Here is a 21,681-nt window from a genome sequence, read left to right on the forward strand (position 1 = left end):
ATCTGCGCGTCCCCGGGCGTCACGTGGTCGGGAAGGGCTGGGAGCCCAGCGCACAGCCCGGAGACGAGCCGCCGCCGCCGCCTCCGCTGCCCACCTAGCTTCTGGTTTCTCTGCTGCCGAATCTTGGGAAATCAAAGCGGGCGGGCGGACTTCCTCCGTCACCCGCTCTCCACCTTTCCTTACCCCGGTGGCCGCGTCGCGAGAGATTTCAGTTACTGAACGAGACAGAATATTTGGTGTGTGGGGCCCCTGTGCGCCCCTGGAGTTGACAGTCCAGCTGTTGTCCAGACTCCCGCCGTTGCTCCTTCTGGACACCCCCCTCAATCTTTTCTCTTACGCACCCTCCTGCAAAAAAAGGTTTCAGTTTATTTTCGAGCCAGGAAAAGGAAGGACGACGAGGTAGAAAAAAGAGGGAGGCGGCAGATAGCAAACGCAGAATAAATGTCCAGGTCGTCCTCGGAGCGAAATCGAGGGAGGGGACACGCGGGAGGGGGGCGGTGAAGAAGGAGCTGCCCATTAAAACCAGCGCTGAGAGTCCTGGCGGCGGCGGCGGCGGCGGCGCGGGACGCGTCACATCCCCTTGACCCTCCAATCACCTCGGGCTCCCATTTGATTGGAAGGCGGCAAAGGCTTTAATCTCCCCCTCGGTGCAGCTGCTTTTGAAGTGAGTTTCCTCGCCAGAGCCCCGGCTGGACAGGCAACGGCTCACATCGCCAAGCGCAGCGTCAGCGCTGGGTCGCGAGTGCGCAGCGCAGGGGCACAGCCCGAGGCGGACACGGCGAGCCACCCGGCACTCCCACAGTCCGGCCGGCTCCTCCCGCTCGGCCACGGCACTGCTGCGGGCCACCCAGGATTATTCGCTTCTGGCTCCAGGCGCCGAGAAGGCGCGCTGGGTGCCCGTGGCCGCCGCGCCAGCTCCTCCTCCTACTGCTTCTGCTCCCCGGGCGAGCGCGCAGCCCGGAGCCCGCCCCGCGCCTCCCGGAGCCCTCCCCCCGCTGCTCCCATGCGTGCGGGTGGGTCATGAGCACAGCGCCCTCGCTTTCTGCCCTAAGAAGCAGTAAGCACAGCGGCAGCGGCGGCGGCGGCGGCGGCGGCAGCGGCAGCAGTGCGGACCCTGCCTGGACCAGCGCGCTCTCTGGAAATAGCTCTGGCCCCGGCCAAGGCTCGTCCCTGGCCGGCAGCACCAAGCCTTTTGTGCACGCTGTGCCCCCCTCTGACCCTCTCCGCCAGGCTAACCGCCTGCCCATCAAGGTGCTGAAGATGCTGACGGCACGGACTGGCCACATTTTGCACCCCGAGTACCTGCAGCCCCTGCCTTCCACTCCCGTCAGCCCCATCGAGGTAAGGACCCTCTCCCCGGATCGCGCTGGGACCTGGCTGCCGCTTCACAGGATTTTCTTTCTCTCGGGATCTGGGGGTGGGAGGGGGGGGGGGGGGTCAGAGTGATTCAGTTCCGGGATGGGGGAGAGCCCATAGTGCTCCCGCACCTTAAAACTAGGGCGGAAAGGGGGCAAGAGGTAGCATGGGATGTGAATGCTAGGGGACAAAGCAGCTAAAACTTATTTCTTCTTTTGGCATTAAAGCTTCCACCCTGACTCCGGCCCCTTCACTTTCGGCCCGGAAGACGGGCGGAAGTCCGAAATGCGGTTCCAAAGTCGCAGTCTTAAGGGTCCCCAGAAACTGATATTTGTATACAGCCTCTAAGGCACCAACGGCCTGAGCCCTTACTCTGAAGAAATAGGTGTGTGTGTGTGTGTGTGTGTGTGTGTGTGTGTGTGTGTGTGTGTATGGGAGAGGAGATATAGTTTTGGGTCTAGGAGTCAGAAACCAAAACATTTCTGAGTATTTTTAAAAATACAGTTGGCGCTTATAGAGGGAAGAATATATCCTGATTTGGCGGGGAGGAGGGAGCTGCTGCCTTTCTCAAGGGCGAGTTTGTGTGTGTGTGTGTGTGTGTGTGTGTGTGTGTGTGTGTGTGTCTGTCTGTCTCTTGGGGGGTGTGGGGGGTGCTGCCTAGGATTGCGCCTGGAGCTGGGAGGATCGTAACTGGCGGATTGCGGAAGGGCGTTTGAACCCTAGAAGCCAGGATTCTAAAGGGTTTCCCCTTCTTTCTCTTTGTGCCACTCCCCAACCTCACGTCTGACCCCGCAGCTTGATGCCAAGAAGAGCCCGCTGGCGCTGTTGGCGCAAACATGCTCGCAGATCGGGAAGCCCGACCCCTCGCCCTCTTCCAAACTCTCCTCTGTCGCTTCCAACGGGGGCGGCGCGGGCGGTGCCGGCAACGGCACCGGGGGCGACAAGGACGCAAAGTCGGGCCCCCTCAAGCTGAGCGACATCGGCGTGGAGGACAAGTCGAGTTTCAAGCCGTACTCCAAACCCGGCTCGGATAAGAAGGAGCCGGGAGGCGGCGGCGGCGGAGGCGGTGGTGGCGGGGGCGGCGGCGGGGGGGTTTCAGCAGAAAAGTCTGGATTCCGGGTACCGAGCGCCACCTGCCAGCCATTCACACCCAGGACAGGCAGCCCAAGCTCCAGCGCCTCGGCCTGCTCGCCAGGAGGCATGCTGCCTTCGGCCGGGGGCGGCCCGGAGGGCAAGGACGACAAGAAGGACCCCGACGCGGGCGGCGGCGGCGGCGCCAGCAAGGGTTCCGGGGGCGCCTCGGCCGAAGGGGGACCCACTGGGTTGGCGCACGGCCGGATTAGCTGCGGCGGAGGGATTAATGTGGACGTAAACCAGCACCCAGATGGGGGCCCCGGGGGCAAGGCGCTAGGCTCAGACTGCGGCGGTTCATCGGGCTCCAGCTCCGGCTCGGGCCCCAGCGCGCCCACCTCCTCCTCAGTGCTGGGCTCTGGGCTGGTGGCTCCGGTATCACCCTACAAGCCGGGCCAGACAGTGTTCCCTCTGCCTCCCGCGGGCATGACCTATCCAGGCAGCCTGGCTGGGGCCTACGCTGGCTACCCGCCCCAATTCCTGCCACATGGCGTGGCTCTTGACCCCACCAAGCCGGGCAGCCTGGTGGGGGCGCAGCTGGCGGCGGCTGCGGCGGGCTCTCTGGGCTGCAGTAAGCCGGCGGGCTCCAGCCCCTTGGCCGGGGCGTCGCCGCCATCCGTGATGACAGCCAGTTTGTGCCGGGACCCGTACTGCCTCAGCTACCATTGCGCCAGCCACCTAGCAGGGGCGGCGGCAGCCAGCGCTTCGTGCGCTCACGATCCGGCCGCGGCGGCCGCGGCGCTCAAGTCCGGATACCCGCTGGTGTACCCCACGCACCCGCTGCACGGCGTGCACTCTTCGCTAACAGCTGCCGCCGCTGCCGGCGCCACACCGCCCTCCCTGGCAGGCCACCCCCTCTACCCCTACGGCTTCATGCTCCCTAACGACCCGCTCCCCCACATCTGCAACTGGGTGTCGGCCAACGGGCCCTGCGACAAGCGCTTCGCCACGTCCGAAGAGCTGCTGAGCCACTTGCGGACCCATACGGCCTTCCCCGGGACAGACAAACTGCTGTCGGGCTACCCCAGTTCATCGTCTTTGGCCAGCGCCGCAGCGGCCGCCATGGCTTGCCACATGCACATCCCCACGTCGGGCGCTCCGGGCAGTCCCGGGACGCTGGCGCTGCGCAGCCCCCACCACGCGCTGGGACTCAGCAGCCGCTACCACCCTTACTCCAAGAGCCCGCTACCCACACCCGGCGCTCCTGTGCCGGTGCCCGCCGCCACGGGACCGTACTACTCCCCCTATGCCCTCTACGGACAGAGACTGACCACCGCCTCGGCACTGGGGTATCAGTGAGGGCGGTGGGGAGGGTTAGCAAGGGAGAGAAAGGAGCTGGGGGGGGGGGGGAGGGAGGAGCCGAGGGAGGGGCGGGAACAGGGCAGAGGCTACTGTCACCCGCGCGTGGGGATGACCCGGGCCAGGAAAGGAAAATATATATATACCGTATCTATCTACCCAAAACAGCGACCGAGACCCGGTGGGAAACTCCCCTTTCCTCCACCTCTCATTTCCCCACCCACGCAAACTTTATAAAAGTTGAAAAAATATCATTTGACTTTTTATAGAAAAAGAAGGAAAAATTAATTGAGAAGGTGTTCATCTGAGGACTGCATCGGTGGACACTGGTATTTATTTATGTTAGCTCCAAGCGGACCCGTGGTTCAAAAGTGCATTATTTAGTTTGATCTCCGTAGGTAAAAAGGAGGAGGGGTAAAAAAAAAAAAAAATTAAATCTTGAGGGTAAAAATGTGAAAAACAAACCCTCCCATCCCTTGTAGAGTATAAATAAATACAAAACCGCCACAGAACTAGAGGTCTTCTCTTTAATGTTACTTTAAAATTGCTATTATTGTATTGTACGTTCTTATTTAATGTCTGATTGAAACACAAATTTACATGCATGTTTGTTACAAAAAATGAAAAAACAAAACAAAACAAGTCACAATTTGTCAGCTCTGATTTCAAATTGCAATTATTTTTAAGGTGTATACCATCGAAAGAGAATGGGTATTTTTTTGTATGTATTCTGGAAGAAAACAAAAAAAAAAAGGAAAAACAATTCTTCTATTCCAAAACCTCATTTGCCTTATTTTGTTCTTTAAAAGGAACACAACTATTTTTAATTTTTAAGTCCACCCGCTGAGAAGGGGACAAATAAGGTTTACGTCATGTACTAAAATAATAGACAATGTATCGCTTTAAAGATTAAAATTCCGTATATTTGATGTATTAAAAGGTTTTACTTCTTCTTATCTTTTTTTTTATTTTTTATTTATTTATTTTTTTGGTGAAAGAGAAAGGAAGAGCATGGCAGTTTCGGCCGCAGTGGGTTCCCTGGGCCTCACGGCTGCTCCTACTTCCCAGGACCGTGGCTGCATTTCCTATTGTTTTTGTTGTGATTTTTAGGAAGATGCAAAGGGCTGGCCAGTCGTGGGGTTTGCCTTGGGGAAAATATCTTTAAACAGGGGATTTCACAATTTATAAGGATCGTGTCCTGAGCAATCGCTCATTTAGTTTTTAATTTCCCTCCCAGCGCACGGTTTGTTAAAAGTGAAAGGAAAAAAAATGATTTTTTAAAAATCATTATTTCTCTCTTGAGATTTTTGAGAATTTGGCTTTTGTTTTGTACAGAGAGCGCGCAGTCCAGGGCTCTCCCCAAGGCCTTAGCCCCGGGGAGGTGCCACTGCCCGCTGTCCCTGTCTTTGCTTTCCAAGCATCCCTGTCCCAGGCGGGCAGCCGGGATAGATCCGGGGACGGTGAGCGCCTGGGAATCTGTTTCCCAGGCCTGGGGGGAGCGCGTCGGAACCTTCTAGCCCCTCGGTTGAAAGTGAGTTCGCTCTCCTTTTCTCCTTCTGGCTGCCGGAGCCCAGCCCTCAACACCCCACGCCCAGAGTCCGGGCCCGCGTCTGGCCGGCGCCGCGGCTGCTTTTCCGCGTCCAGATTTCTCTGCAGCCCGAGCTCTACCCCGGTCTGTGCCGCAGGAGAGCGCGCCGGGGCATACGACCCGGAAGCCCCTTCAGATTCGGCCCCACGAGGGTCACGGAGCCTGTTCCCGGTCTTGCCAGGGAGACCAGGTGGGCGCGGAGCGCTGTCCTCGGCTTCGAGGTCCGATCGGAAAAGGCGCGGCGGGACTCTCCGTCCGCGCGGGCATCCCCGCAGTGCGCACCGCTCCCTTGTCCCCAACTTGAGTGGTGGGACTGAGCTGCACGAAGCTCTGATAGAACCACGCAGAGAAGAGCCCTAATCTTTTTTGGGAGGGAGGCGGCGGGGGGGGGGGAGACTCAGTCACCCCCCTCCCATCCTCCCCCCAACACAGACACTCGTGCCCCTGCCCCGGGCGTGAGCTCTGTGGTCTTCTGGTTGTTCGGGTGCTCGCCCTCCCGGGTCGGCGGGAGCTCTGGGCTCAGTGCGCGACTTTCCTGGGATCCCGGGACTACGGAGTCGCGGCGCTGAGCACGCACCCCGAACTCCCCTCTCCCTGGGGTCAGGCAGTCCTGGGTTCTCCGAGCCGCCGGCCTCCCTCGGCGTCAAGCTCCCCCTGCTGCCTCCCGAGGGTCACCGCCGAGCAGAGGCCGCCCTCGGCCTCGGGCCTCGGTCGGTCAACCGCGCCGTCCCCGCCGCCATTAACTCGGGGGCTGGTGACTTTGAGATTTTCCACCCTCCTCCCAGCGTCAGCTTCACGGCTTCGGGGCCTTTTCCCGGGTAGCGCGCAAAGCAGCCCCGGCGACCTACGAGACGCCGCGTGAGCTCGCAGGCCTCCGCCGGGAGAGAACTTTGTGGGGACTCAGGCTCCGTCGCCTCCAACCCTCATGCCCGCACTCCCAGACTCCGGGGACCGGAGCTGGCGCCGGCGGAAGACCCCAGCGGGATGTGTCCTGGGACGCCGCAGCACCGCTCCCCCTCTGTGGCGGCTTAGAGAGGCTGGGCTGGGCCTGGCTGGGCCTGGCTCCTCGAGAACCCCGGCCAATGGGGGGACTTGTCATCCCCAGGCTCTGGGAGAGACCCCGGCCACTTGCCACCCCCGCAAGTGGGAGGGGCGGACGTTCCAGGAGGTGGTGAGGTCCGAGTCGGGACGGCTCCAGGGCCGGCGGCTTGGGACGTGAAAGCCAGGCCCCTGCTCACCCTCTCACCAGCGCCAGCCACACGGCCCTGAGCACTCCGAGCTCCTCGCTTCTCCCTCCTTAGCCTCGCGGCTTCGGACAGAGGTCCTTGCGCCACCCTCGCCCGCCAGGACCCGCTTGGGCGGGGAAGGACCTAGAAATTACCCCGCCCTGGAATTTCAGGTCTGGGACCTACAGGGAGACGAATTGGACAAGTTCGTGCCTTCACGCCCACTCCTGGTATTTTATTAACAAAAATCAAAACCAAAAACGCCTTGAAAATTTAATGAGACCTCCTTCCCGAAGAAGCTGCTCAGAGACAGCAAAAGGCTGGGGGACTGGGGGCTGGAGGGAGAAACGGTTCCCCGACGTGTTGTATGGAACTGAGTCAGCCGGGCGCAGAGTTCGTGAAGAGAGGGTGCCATTCTGTGCTACGGGTCCAGGCCCGGGTGCGAGTCCCCCTCGGGGAACAAACGCCCAGCCCTACAGCGCGCTCCACGTCTCTCTCCGGCTTTCTCCGGATCTACCGCGGGATCCCCAGAGCTACGGCCGGCTGCTGCTGAAGCCTGAGCAAAGAGCGGCGTGTCCGCCAGGCGGCGCTGCGGAGCCCACCAGAGCGGGAAGGAGAAAAGGAACCCAGGCCGGTGCGCACACCGCGGGCTGGGTGGTCATCCTGCCACCCTGAGCCTCCACCATCGCAGGGCGGAGTGGTGTCCGGGAGTCCCCTCTCTGTAGCTCCTCGCTCCTCTCCTGCTGTGAACCATGTCCTCTGCGCCTCTCCACCTGCTCTAGCTTCTACTGTGTTCCTCTTGCTCTCTTTCTCTATCCCAGAGGAGTTGACGCAGATGTCATGGGCCCCTCCCCAACCACAAGCTCCCATTACCACCCTCCACGCTCCAACAGGTCACCTTGTCTGTCAAACCAAAGTGGTCCCCTAAGGCCTACCCCTTGCCACAGGCTGTCCACCTCTTTACTCTGCCCTGACAGAGATGGAGAAACTGAGGGTTAAGTCCTGGAAGTCAGTGGCAAGACCTGCAGAGAAAGCCCAAGACTCCCTCCATCCAAACACTGACCCCATCTGTACTTCCGGTGGTGTCACAGTGATCCCGGTGTCTTTGTGCAGGGTGGTCTGTAAGCAGTAAGGAAAGGCAGATGGAAAAACCCCGCTAGTTGATGAACTCTCTGTGCTTTGGAAAATGTGAAAGCTGCCCAGAAGGTGAGGCTCATCTCTAGGAGACCATCTGGCATCATCTTCTGCACATATTGGCTTAGGGTTCCTCACCCACTAAGGCTCTAGAGGCCTGGCTGTGTTCCACGTGACTACAAAGCTCAGGTTGATCTGCCCACTCTGTTATAGACTATGTCCAGCCCATGTTATCCTGTATTATCTCATTTAAACTTTATAACAACTCCATGAGGTTAAAATCTTTGCCCCCCTTTTAGAGATGAGGAAACTGAGGCTCGACAGGGGAAGGATATTAGCTTGAAGTCACATAGCTAGTGAGTCATACAGTCTATGCAGAGATTCTCACCCTGGCTATTCTCATTTGAGATGTTAAAGCATAACAATCGCTGGGAACCAGAGATTCTGATTCAGCGGGAGACAGTGTGGTGGACATACCTGTTGTTTGTGTTTTATTACTATTATTATTATTATATATATATTAATATATTATTATTATTTTACTTTTTATTATAGATTTGCAAACATACACAGAGGTAGAGAATGGTATAATAGACCCCGTAAACCCATCACCCAGCTTCAACAGTTATCAACTCATGGCCAATCTTGTTTCCCCTCTACCTCCTCCAACTCACCTCCCCCCACCATCCCCATTATTCTGAAGTGAATGCACACGTCATTTCACCTCCTCAGGTATTTGTCACTTCAACTGGGGTTTGAACCTATGCCAAGGCTGATTCCTAATCCAGGGCTCATCCTCCTGCCCTGCCTCAGCTGAGGCTCAATGCGATTTAAGGACACTGCTCAAGTTCAGTTAGTATGAAGCAGAGCTAGGATTTAAACTCATTTCTATGAAACCTGGAGCCCAAGTACTTCACCCTACACTGTGCTGGGAATTCCTCAAAGTGTCAGAGATACTGAGCTCTTCTTGCCCAGTGTGACCCCAGGTTTGTCCTGGAGGTATCTGGCCTGAAAAAAGACTCTTAAACCCCTGGTGAGGCAGCCGCACCTCCCCCACAGCACAAGGGGCATTCTGAGAGTGAGAACAACTTAGAACCACATGGTGCAGTGGAAAGAGCACAAGTTTGGGGTCAGGTTGATAGAAATCGAACTTTTAGCTCTATCACTGGCTCAACTCTATGACTCAGTTTCTCTGAGCCTCAGTTTTCTCATCCATAAAATGGGGACATTAATACTAACCCAATGGGATTGTTGTGAGGTGCAAATAAAATAATGTGAAAATGCCTAACCTACTCTCTGGCCCATACTGACTCTTAGTAATGACAGATTGCTTTCCTTCTTTCCTTCCCAAAGTTTCCTTTTATTATAACCAGCCCTCCTGCTCAAGAATTAACTGTGGCTCTCTGTGGTCCACCAGCTCAAATTCTCAACTCCATCACCTGGCCATCAGAGTGCCTGTAATCAGGGTTCATCTTCTAATCTGGCCCCTCTTTGCCTGTCCCAATTTGTGTCTCTCCAGTCCTCACATTTCAGACCCTCTGCCAGCCAGTTAGTCCCCAACACCTTGGTCCATTGTGCTTATCATACACTCCTTCCCTGAAATGCCCTCCAAACTCCCCTTTCCTCAAGACTCATCTCTTCCAGTAAGCCCTCCAGGTTTTCCCCCACCACCACACACTGATCTTTCCCTCGAGTTGCTTTCCCTCCACACTTGCTGCAAAGGCAGAATGTGAAAGTGTAAAAGCCATGGGACAAGGGGTGAGGATACTTGGGTTTGAGTGTTGACTCTTCACAGTTGTGTGACCATGGACAAGTCACTTATGGCCTCTGTGACACCTGCCTCCAAAACTGATATCAGACTACGCACACTTCAGGTGAGCAGCACATTTACCAACATAATAATGTTCATAAATAGCATGTTGTGTGCACTTACTTTCCAGGTACTCATCTAATCCTATTACCGTTGCTAGCCTCAGTTTAAGGTAGAGGAGCTGAGGGCTAGAGACAAGTAACACGTCTGTTCTCCAGAACCCAGTCCTTAATCACTGCACTATACTGTCCTGGTCCCTGTGCCTGGAATCTTTGTCCTCTGCATTCTTTTCCTAATTACCAGCAACTCAGAACTCCTGCTTTAAATTCTTTAACTCCTGCTTTTAAACGGAAGCCCACAGGCCCTTCCCATTGGACTCAGTGTCCTTCTCTTTGCTTCTGTAGCACCTGTCCATCCCATCATCATATCCCTTTACATTTTCCTGACAACCTGGACTCTGAGGCACTGGGGAGGATGGACTGTCTCCTATACCTATTTCTACTTTTGGCAAGTAGCATGCTATGTAGAACATAGTAAATGTTCAATAAATGTTAGACGGAAGGAGGGAAAGGGAAGGAAAGAAGAGTGGTAGGGAGAGAGGGGAAGACAAAGGAAGCCAAAAAATGAAAGACAGAAGGGAGGCAAGATGCAAAAGAATTGGGCCATCTTGGACAAGGTGATTCTTTCAAAAAGAGTAGGAGGAGAAACAGCAGTGGCCTTAGAGAAACTGTGACTGTCTTTGTCCATGGCACAAAACTCAGGGCTGAGCAAGCTTCTATGCATCAGCTAGACATTGTACTTGCTCACAATAACAAAGACCCTTAAATAGTGGCATGAAGAAGATAAATGTTCTCTTCTCTCAGCCTGGAGGTCGGCAGTCCAGGCTAAAAATGGCCCTCGGTCATCAGGGACCCAGATCCTTCTGTCTTTGGCTGCCCCCAATCCGGAAGCTTTCATCCTCACAGCATCTCAGAGTCCAAGATGGCTGCTTGAGCACAGCCCCCATTATCTTATTCCAAGCAACGCAAAGGAGGAGTGAAAAGAAAGGTAAAAGGGTCCCTCCATTTTAATGAGTCTTTCTGGAATCCACACACAACTCTTGAGCTTATACCTCATTGAGTAGAACTTAGTCACATGGCAGGCTTATTTGCAGGGGAGGCTGGGAAATGTAATGTTTAGCTAAGCATACTGCTGCCTCAAATAAATTCAGGGTTCTGTTACTTAGGGGAGCTGGAGGGGTGGGAGCTGGGATAGAACATTAGCAGAACCCCCTGCAATCCACAGATGGGCTCACCTAGAACCAGGGTCAGAAGAGAGCTCTGTTGTTGGTGGCTTTTCAGGAAGTCACTGGGTGGAAACTTCTACCTCTAAACCACAGATTCTTGTTGATACAATGGGCAGGGGTGGTATGTCATAAGCCCTCAAAAGTTGCAGTGTAAGTTTGGTGGGTTTTGTTCCTTTTAGGTGCCTAGAGTAGTATACTACAGTGATTTAGGGTAAAATTTGTCAAGAGTAATTTTCTCCCTCTAAAAAACTTAGGTTAGAGTCCTCTCTAACTTTGGTCCTGAACTCCACACACAACAAGCCAGGAAGTGATAGGGATGGTCTTTTAAATTAAATAAAATTTTTTTAAAAATGAACTAAAACAAAAAACAAGTGGCTGGAAAGTGAGAAGCATTGTAAACTTACCCGCCACTCCCTTCCATGTTGTTAATAAAAAACTGAATACAGCCTCCAACTCAAAACAGAAGCAGACCAATGCTAAATCAACTTTGCGCTAACTAGCCTTACCTTAAATAATTATAGTGTAACTCCAGAAACCTAAAAGAAACAAAACACAACCAAGAGGAACACAAATGGTATCAAGGAATCATAGCAACACTCAAGGGAGTTTGAATCATACCTCCTGCAAAGCGGTGACTCCCAGGGCAAGAAGCTATGTTGGGTCCAGCAGGGCATGGGCAGGGAGAGTAGACTGGAGAAGGGAAGAGGACACTCTTGGAACTGCAGGGGTAAGGAGAAATCAGGAACGGGATGCCTGTGTGTGAGCTTTACCATTGCCCTGTTTCTGGAAGCTTCCTCAGCCCTAGGTCTCAATAAAGGAAAGATACTTCAGAGTCCTTGCTAACATCTTTACGGGTCTTTCTGTGACTCGGCCATTTTTCTTCCACACACTCTGCAAACATCCCCTCTCCCCCACATCCTCCAGAGGCAGTTCCTGTGGTGTGGGAATTCTACACCCTCCACATTACTCCTTCTTAAGCCTTTTGTGGGTTGAGGGAAGGATGCAGAAACCACAGCCTTTTTTTGAGAATCCGATAAAAGCTACAGCCCCTCTTTATAGAAATAAGTACACATACTCAACATTGGAAAAAATAATTTCAGGTTGTTCGTGGACCTGTGGATTTAAAATCCTCAGTCTTGAAGGAAATTCAAGATTAAATATAAAAAGACCATGCCTTTGGGAAATGCCCTGAGGAATTCTGGGTTTTCTGTTCTTTTTTATTTTATTTTATTTTTTTAAAAATTTTTTTTCAACGTTTATTTATTTTTGGGACAGAGAGAGACAGAGCATGAACGGGGGAGGGGCAGAGAGAGAGGGAGACACAGAATCAGAAACAGGCTCCAGGCTCCGAGCCATCAGTCCAGAGCCTGACGCGGGGCTCGAACTCACGGACCGCGAGATCGTGACCTGGCTGAAGTCGGACGCTTAACCGACTGCGCCACCCAGGCGCCCCTGGGTTTTCTGTTCTAAACTATTGTGACCGAGGCAACATTCCAACTACCCTGCATGATTAACTGTAATAAATAACATTTATGTCAATCTACCACAGGTCAGTGTGCAACCTTCAGAAGAATTCTATGAAGTTGGCATTATAATTAGCCCCCACCTTATAGATGAGGAAACTGAGGCACAGAGTGGTAAAGTGACTTGACCAAGATCACACAGCCAGCAAGTGGCAGATCTGGGATTCTGTTATAGGCTGTTAGACTCCAGAGCCGTTATTTTTGTGCTTTTTACCACTGCATGGTGACCTTTACCCTCTCTTTACCTTTACCGAAGCCATGCACATCTGCTTTCTCCCCCAATACAGGTGTCAGGCCCCACCGAGTGGTGTGCTGGAATTAGTTCATACTGGCTCACAAGAACCAATTGTGCACATCGCTTCCCAGCTCCTCATTCTGGGGTGTTGTGTTGATTGCTTGAAATCAGCCACGGTGGGACTATTTACACAAAAGTAACTGGCAAACACTACAAATGAAGACTTCTTCTCCCAGAGAGCTGTTTGTCAAACATTCACCAGCACACCACTGGATCCACCTATGCCCGTCTCACTTAGATGGCTGCAACTGATAGATCCAGCCGCTCAGGCCCTGAATCAGTGGGAAGCAGGGAGCTTCCTCACTGGCAGGGAGGAGGATGTGGATAGTGTGTGTGGTAGTTAGGGAGAGGATAGCCTCCCTTTCTGACCCCACTGTATGCAGGCCATCTTTCAATGGCCCTTGGTACCTTCTATCTGCTAGCACCAAAGCCTGGTTATCTGGGAGTGTGGGTCCTTTTCTACACCAAAGTAGAATGACCACTGTGGGATGATGCTGCCAGCCCGCCTGATATGGGGAGCCTTGGGTCCCCTAGCAGCCTCTACAGCCTGCTCAGTTCTAAACTCCCAACTTTGCATCCCTGGCTATTGATGCCAGCCAGCCAAATCTCGTTTGACCCTGTCTCTTAGGGGTGAGCCACCAGGGAGCTGGGCCCTCCCTCCAGCCCCACCAGACTTCTGCACTGCTCCCTCTCCTCCACCTTCTTGGAGCACCCAGCAAACTGCCCAGCTGGGGCCCAGCTAGTCCTGACAATGCATATTCTCTAACTTTTGTCCATAGGGAAACCCATTCTGACAGCAAGGATTCCAGTGGGCCAGGCCTAGAGCGGCAGGTGCCTTGGTGCTCTCTCACCAGGCAGAGTCTCAGGCCATAGGAAAGATACTGAATGATGATGATGATGGCGACGATGATGATGATTATCCTTTAGTAAGCACTTTCCTTATGCCAAGAGCTTTATATATCTTTATATAAATCTTTCTTAATCCCCACAAGGTCTCTAGGAGATAAGTACTATATTAATCTTATGTTATAAAAGAAAAACTGAGATTCAGAGAAGTTGGTATCATACCTGAAGTCACACAGCTAATAAGTGGTGGGCTGAAATTCAAGGCCAAAGCTGTTTCACTCCAGAGCCCATGCCTATAAAACCTATGTACTTCAATTCCCAGGTACCACTCTCAGAGCTGCTCCTTCCCCAGTTCCCAGGGAAATGTGAGAAGGGCAGCCCCTCATGCCCCTCTCCTTAGTGTTCCCTGGAGAGGTCCCCCAGGCAAGAGGGAAGACAACCTTGCTCACTTATGGAAAGACCACTGCCCAGTCAGAGTTGTGATGCTCCAGACAGGGAAAGTGAGTGTTTTCACTGGCAAGCATATAATGAGCTCTTGCTGTATACAGGGCATTCTCTTTGGCATGAAGGCAGTGGAAAGATGACCAGGAAATGGTGTCTGCCTTTAAACCACATACTATCTAGTCTAGCAGGTCATGGAAACAACTGTTGCATTAAGGTGGGCTCTGAGAAAGCCTATCATAGTGGAGGCACTGGATTAATTCCCATAAGAGGATGTGGAAATCACTGGGAGGAGGGAACACTTCATCTGGACGTGGGTAATACATAGGCATTCGGTAGGTGAAAAAAATGAGGAATTTGGAAATAAGGAGGAGGGACCAGCAGGATCAAAGGCACGGGGGTGGGGGGACAGCCCATGAGTGTGGGTGAGAATATGGTGGGAATAGATGGTATCTTGCTCTTTGATAAGCAGTGGGGAGCCATCAAAGGTCTTAGAGCAGAGGTATACCATTGTGGCATGGAACAGTGAGTGACTGGAGATGAAGGGACCATTCAGAGGTCAGACAGTTGAGACAGGAGAAGGTGAGAGCTGGAAGCAGAGGAGAGGCTACAAGACAGGCAAAGCAAGAGCAGTTTCAGGGGATAGTGAGGAAGTAGAATGGACTGGACTCAGTGATGGGCAGGGACTAGGAAGGAGAGAGGGAAGGCAGATATAGCCCTGAGGTCCTCAGCCTATGGTCCTTAGCTACACTGCTGGAGCCAAGAAACCCCCAAATACAGTGACTTCAATCCGACAGAAGTTTCTCTCAGGTCTCTGTTGTCTATGCTGCTGAGACTGCTCTGCTGTGTGATGTCATTTAGGGACCCGAGTTCCTTCCATCTTGGTGCTCCTTCATCCCCTAGGGTATTGTGCTCATCAGGGTGATCAAATATGGGCACTACTCCCATCCATGGAAAAGGGGAAAGGGACGAAGTCCAGGGCAAGTGATGTCCTTCTGAATAAGTAAGGAAGAAGTCACTCATAGTGACCTGGCCACATGCAGCTGCAAGGGAGGCTGTAACATGTAGTTTCTGCTCCAGTGGCCACAGAAGGATAACCAAGAGTCTGCCACATCTGGGCACCTGGGAGGAATTCTGAGGGACAGTAGGCTTTTGCAGAGAAATACACAGTGTGGATTTTGTACAAGTTGAGTTTCCAATACTTGCAGCAGATCAGGGCTGGAGATGTAAATCTGTGAGTTGGAAGCACAGAAAAGAGAGTCAAAACTTGGGGGGTGAGGGATATGTACCCATGGAGAGAAAATCAAAGAACAAAACTGGACTGAGGGTGGAAACTCTCGAGGAAGGCTTATGAGGAACAGTCATTTTGTCTCTAATATTTTCCAAAGTTAGTTGCATCAATATATCCCATCCCATGGACTCCTCTTATATTATGAAGTTGGCACTTTTCCATCAGCAGGTGGGGTTCACGTGCCTTCCGCTTGAATCTGGGCAGGCCTGTGATCAGAGCAGAAGTGATGCCATATGACTTCCAAGGCTATCGGGATGGGCAACACTGCCTCCCCTAGGAATGCTCACCCTCGAAACCCCATGCTCTGAGGAAGCCACACGGTCACACAGACAGGCATGCTCAGGTGTTCCAGTGACAGCCCCAGCTGAAGTCACAGCCAAAGGTAGCACCAACTGCAGCATGGAGTGACAAGACTCCAAAGATTCAGGCCGCCAGCTTTTGGGCTGTCCCAGCCGACCATGAGTGGAGTAGAGGCAAGCCCTCCCCACACAGCCCTGCCCAAATTGCCGATACATGAACAAAATAAATATCATTATTAAGCCACTAAATTTTGGAGTCCTTTTCTTTATAACAATAGGTAACCGATACAGGCCAGAATCCCTTTTACCTTCCCTGGAGAATGCCCCAAACCATACAGAACACAATCCTTTATCTGGGTTCCTAGCCCCTAGCTCAAAGCTTTGACCAGGCTGTGGACCCCTCAGGATGGTTGCCTCTCTGACCCCCTCAGGCTGAGCCCTTGACTTGGACTCACAGTCCACCCCACAAAGGACATTCCCAGGCAGCATCCCTTCTCTGTCTCCATCCCCAGAGGGCCACGAGGTCAGTGTGGCAGAGAAGTTGAAACAAAGATGGAGTCTCCAAACATAGGGGACAGAAAAGTTTCTGTGTTCCCTTTTATTTATTTTTATTCTTTACATGTTTTTATTTACTTTCGAGAGAGCAGGGGAGGGGCAGAGAGAGAGGGAGACAGAGAATCCAAAGCAGGCTCTATGCTGTCAGCATGGAGCCAGAGGTGGGGCTTGAACCCACGAACTGCGTAATCATGACCTGAGCCAAGGTCAGACACTGAACCAACTGAACCACCCAGGCTCAGGCTCATTTATATATTCACTTCCCCTGAATTAGAGCAGAAGTGATGCCATATGACTTCCCTGCACAGGGAACAAGTGTCAAACTAGAAGAGACAGAGAGATGAGGATCACAGAGGAAGACTCTGTGACCAAGAGGCAGACACAGGAGACCAGGGATGGGGAGATGGTCAGACACACAACATCTTGGAGGACAAGATACCTCAGAGGGGGCATGGCTCCAGTGCCAGGAGCCCCCAAAAAAGCAGTAGGGAGTGGTCTTTGGTAGGGGGTGGATATGGCTGCACAGCCAGAGCATTATTGGGATACACTGTGAAATGGTTACCATAATCAGGCTAATTAACACATCCTTCACCTCACATGGTTATCGTGCGTGTGTGTGTGTGTGTGTGTGTGTGTTGAAAACATCAAAGATATACTCTTATGGCAAACTGCAAGTATACAATACAGTATTATTAACCACAATCACCATGCTGTACATTAGATTCCCAGACCTTACTCATTTTATAACCTTATACCTTTTGACACCAACATCTCCCCCATTGCCCCACAACCCCAGCCCCAGGCAACCACCATAACCATCATTCTACTCTTTGCTTCTATGAGTGTGACTATTTTAAGTGCATTATATATGTCATATAATGTAATATTTGTTCCTCTCTCTGACTTATTTCACTTAGCATAATGGCCTCCAGGTTTGTCCATATTGTTGCAAATGGTGAGATGACAGGATTTCCTTCTTTTTTATGGCTGAATGTTATTCCTCTGTGTGTGTGTGTGTGTGTATGTGTGTGTGTGTGTGTGTGTGTGTGTGTGTGTTTCTTTATCCCTTCATCCATCCATGGACACATGGATCCATGTAAATTGATTCCACATCTTGGCTACTGTGAGTAATGCTGCAATGAAGCTGGGTGTATAGACATCTTTTAGAGATACTGATTTCATTTCCTTCAACCCAGACGTAAGATTGCTGGATCATATGGTGGTTCTATTTGTAATTTTTTGAGGAAACTCCACATTGTCTTCCCTAATGACTACCAATTTCCATTGCCAGCAAGAGTGCACAAGGGTTCTTTTTTTCTCCACAGCCTCACCAATACTTGTTCTCTTCTCTTTTTGATACTAGCCATTCTAACAGGTGGGAGGTGATATTTCACTGTGGTTTTGATTTGCATTTCCCTCATGATGAGTGATGTGGAGCACTTTTCATGTACCTGTTGGCCATCTGTAAAGTCTTCTCTGGAAAAATGTCTATTCAGGTCCCCTTCCCATTTTTAAATGGGTTATTTGTTTTTCTGCTACTTAGTGGTATGATTTCCTTACATATTTTGCATACTAACCTCTTATCAGACATATGGTTTGCAAATATTTTCTCCCATTCTGTAAGTTGCCTTTTCATTTTACTGATTGTTTCCTTTGCTGTACAGAAATTTCTAGTTTATGTAATCTTACTTGTCTATTTTTGCATTTCTTCCCTTTTATTGCTTTTGGTGTCAAATCCCCAAAAATCATTGCCAATACTAATGTCAAGGAGATTTTTCCTTACCTTTTCTCCTAGGAGTTTTACGGTATCAGACTTTATGCTTAAGTCTTTAATTTTTGTGTATAGTGTAAGATAAGGGTATGTCTATTTCTTGGGGGTTTATCCCTATGCCTGACATTAAATTCTATACATCCTGAGACTGTGGCCAAAGTATCGTCATCTGTGCACCCTGAGAGTTCAGTACTAGGACCAATGCCTGCAAGGCAAGGGTCTGGCCATTGATCAAATAGCCAACATGTGATTGACTGATACATCAATTAACACCTGACAGGTTGCTTTATTAGCGATTGAAGGACAGAATAGCAGCTTGGCTGGCTAAGGACAGGGTTTGCCTCCTACATATCTTTATCCCAACCAACACTTAGCACAAGGCCTGGCTCAGAGTAGAGGCTCAATAAATGGCTGCTATATTAGTCATATGGCTCACAAGCATCAAGTGATGCTGGGAAATGTAGTCTTTATTTTATTAAAATCAGTTACAAATCAGGGTTCCAGTACAGGAAAAACAGGAATGGAGACTGGAGGGCCACTAGTGACCTCTGCTATGAGGACACATTAATGAGTCTGGTTAAGGGATGCAGATACTTGAGGGCCACGTATCCAGTTCAGAAGTGAAATTGCATGGAGCTTTGGAATTCTGGAGTTACCTCTTGTACAGAACTTTTAGAGGGCCACAATTTCTCCCCTGTATTCTTTACTGTCCTAGGGAGGTGCTGAGCTGAGAAGCAGAGAGAGGTTACCTTTGCTCTTTGAAATTACTGCTTTCTGTTTTCAAACCCTGCTCTTGAGGAAGTGTATACCGTCTTATATGTTCTTTGATTGTGCTCATCACAAAATCTTACTAAAGTACCCATTTGAGACCTGGCCTCAGTGCTCCTGATTACTATTCATCCTAAATTATTTGCAGGAAACACCTATTCACAGTCACAGGCTTCAATTCAGGACTAAGAGACCTAAGGCCTAAAAATTCTCCCTTCTTGCCTCTTTGCCGAAATGGCCTCACCCTGAGCCAAATGGCAAGCTCAGTGTATAGGTACTGTGCCAAGCTCTGGGCTCCCTTGCCTGGGTTCAAATTCTAGCCCTGTCACCAGCTGGCTGTGTGACCTTGGGCACATCACTAAACCTCCCCGAGCCTTGGTTTCCTCATCTATAACATAGGATAAGAATAATAATGCCAACCTCAACCACAGAATTGTGTTAGTGGTGAGAACAGGACCCGGCAGTAGTTAAGAACTCAGAATCTCTTGGGTGTTATTAGAAATGTAGACAATCATTTCAGGCCCATGTGTGCTGCCTCCCTAGCTTTTTAGCAGGAAACAACCCTGTCTTTTCCATCTCATGTGCCTCCTCTCTCTTTCCTAGGCACAGAGGATCCTACGGCCAGTTCAGTCTGGCATGGAGTTGGTATGGAGAGAACAGGTCTGTGGTTTACACACTTTTCTGACCCAGGGGCCGGCATTCTCCTTTCTTCCTTCCACTTTGGCCGCAACCCACCCAGAGGTGCCGAGGTGGCCAGTGCTGTGTTGTGGGTGTGTTGTGCCCACCTCCTCCCAACTCCACTTCGAAGAAGCATGGTGGGGTTGAGGACCTCCTACACACCTTGCATTCAGATCGCCCCTCTCCCAGAGCAAAGGATAAAGGGGTGAAAATGAAATTTGCTTCCAAGCTTCCCTCTGGTTACTGGAGTGTCACTTTTCTGCGTATTTATGGTAATCATCCCTGCAACAAAAACAGTGACTTCACTGTCTAAATAATAAGGCAATTTGTTACAGCTAATTACTCAAGGACTTCCTTAATCTCAATTAAAAGATCCGAGAGGATTCCTGCCCCCTCTCATTCCAGTGTTCCTGAAGATCCCCCTAATGTATTCTGGATCACAGATTAGTGGGGACCCAAGAATGGTCCTTGCTGGGCAGAACTGCTAAAATCCATCCCAGCAACGTGAAGCAGTGATTTATTGTGACATGGAATGTGGGACATTTCCCCAGCTTTTGTGATTGTGGTAATGAAGCTGTAAACCAAATAGCATGAAATGAGGCAAGGCCTTACAATTTAATCAGCTCGTAAACAGATCTACTGCATCAAGCAAATGACATTATTATCCATCCGAAGTAAATCATGCTAATCTCGGGAGATAAAATCAACATCGTTAATGGTCACATGTCATATTCATCAACACTAAACCATCCCCTTTGACAGATTAATCCTAACTACAGCTCCCAGGATGTATGGTAATAGGGCTTGTAGCATGCATTTCACTCCGTGCCAGGCTAACCAGCACTCTTAGGCTGCTATTACAAATAATTTTTTTATTGATTTACATATTTTAAAATGCATTTAAGGTGAGGCACCATTAAAAACCCTGTCACCCACCCATATTTCTTCCCTACATTCCCAGACTTTATTAATAGGAACGGGAAGACAAACGCAGTAAGCCTTATAAATACTTTGTTTAGGGCACTGTTAGGGGTAATTAAGATGGGGACTGGGTTGTTTTTTTTTTTTTTGCGGGGAGGAGGGACAGGTGAGGAGCAGAAGGGTGAGAGAAAGAAAGGACCCTCTTGTGGTTCAGGGACAAATGGAAATCGCAGCATTATTTGCTTCTCGTTTTCCCTAGAGGTGTCAGGAAGAGGGGGAATAAATTCTCCCCCAGATCTGCTCACAGAGCCTTCCCTCTCCCCCCATCTCTCACATCCTGCCTCCACCCCATCAACTCAGCCTCATGGTACATGCATCTGTGCCTGCGTTTCGGTCATTGTATCCTGCCTGCTGACTTCAGACACCAAATGTATTTATTTATCATGAGGCTGACCTGGGATGAATGCTCCTGGAGAAGTGTCCACTATTCAAAATGTCACTTCCCCTCAACAGGCCGTGCATTATATTGACAGGCATACTTTCAGAGGTCTCTGAATGACAAGGATGGATGGAGTGCTGCCAGAGTAGCTGACATCGCCGCCCGGGCTGAGTGGGTGAGTGGGTGAGTGAGTGGGTGCCCGAATTATCTACACCCTTGCCGAGGAGCACAGAAGCAGTGGCAGCCAGGACTGTGACAGGAAATGCAACAGGGAGACCTTGCAGGCCTGCATTTCTCAGTGGCAGGCAGATAGCAACCCACCTTATCCCAGCCAACCTTCCAAGGGGCACATTTGAGGGCCTTCTTGTCCACCTGTAGGTGGCAGGTGGGAAAGAGGGTGTTATTCTCCTGAGGGGAGGGGGGTCCTAGGACCACCACTTTTAGCCATGCATTGCACAAGGGGATTCTTGGGAATTATTCAGTGCAGCAACTATGAGGCCACCATGAGCCTGCCCACATCACCCTGGATAAGAAATCCAAAAAATAGAAGGATTTTGGAAGAAAATGTACTAGAATCAAGCTATTCAACTCAATTAGAGCACTTCTTTTGATGCATTGAAAAGACCCCACCTCAACTTAAGTGCACTGAGGTAAGACTCAGACATTTCCAGATCCCCCAAAGCATGTATCACATAGATCTCCTCCTACTGTGGTTTATTTCAGAGGAGGGAGGTGGTATTTGATAGATACAATAGGAGCCTGAAAAACTGCTCAGCCCAGGTCTGTTTTATAAAATTGTATGTATCGATTAGACCACTAATGAAATGATGCAGTGTAAATTAACTTCAGGGTTTAGGTGGTACCAAGTTCAAGTGATTGGAACCCGCTGAGCTATAAGAATCTCTAAAGATTTTGTGTCCAGAGTTTTCCAGGATCCCTGCTGAGGGCTCTGGATGTTGTGCTCTGCTTTCTGGGGGCCAGGCAGGCCAACAACAGGCCTTTCCCTACAGCGGTCTGGTCTGAGT

The 21,681-nt window shown here is 51.0% G+C and overlaps 1 protein-coding gene across 1 annotated transcript; it reads left to right on the forward strand.

Annotated features, from left to right (window-relative positions):
- The first annotated feature begins 749 nt into the window (after positions 1 to 749).
- ZNF503 (zinc finger protein 503) lies at positions 750 to 3,823 on the forward strand. The gene is made up of 2 exons (XM_030334674.1): positions 750 to 1,341; positions 2,152 to 3,823. The coding sequence occupies exons 1-2, from the start codon at positions 1,021 to 1,023 to the stop codon at positions 3,784 to 3,786; spliced, it is 1,956 nt and encodes a 651-aa protein (XP_030190534.1). The 5' UTR covers positions 750 to 1,020; the 3' UTR covers positions 3,787 to 3,823.
- Positions 3,824 to 21,681: the final 17,858 nt, after the last annotated feature.

This window comes from Lynx canadensis, chromosome D2 (genome assembly GCF_007474595.2).
Source record: "Lynx canadensis isolate LIC74 chromosome D2, mLynCan4.pri.v2, whole genome shotgun sequence".
Classification (NCBI taxonomy): domain Eukaryota; kingdom Metazoa; phylum Chordata; class Mammalia; order Carnivora; family Felidae; genus Lynx; species Lynx canadensis.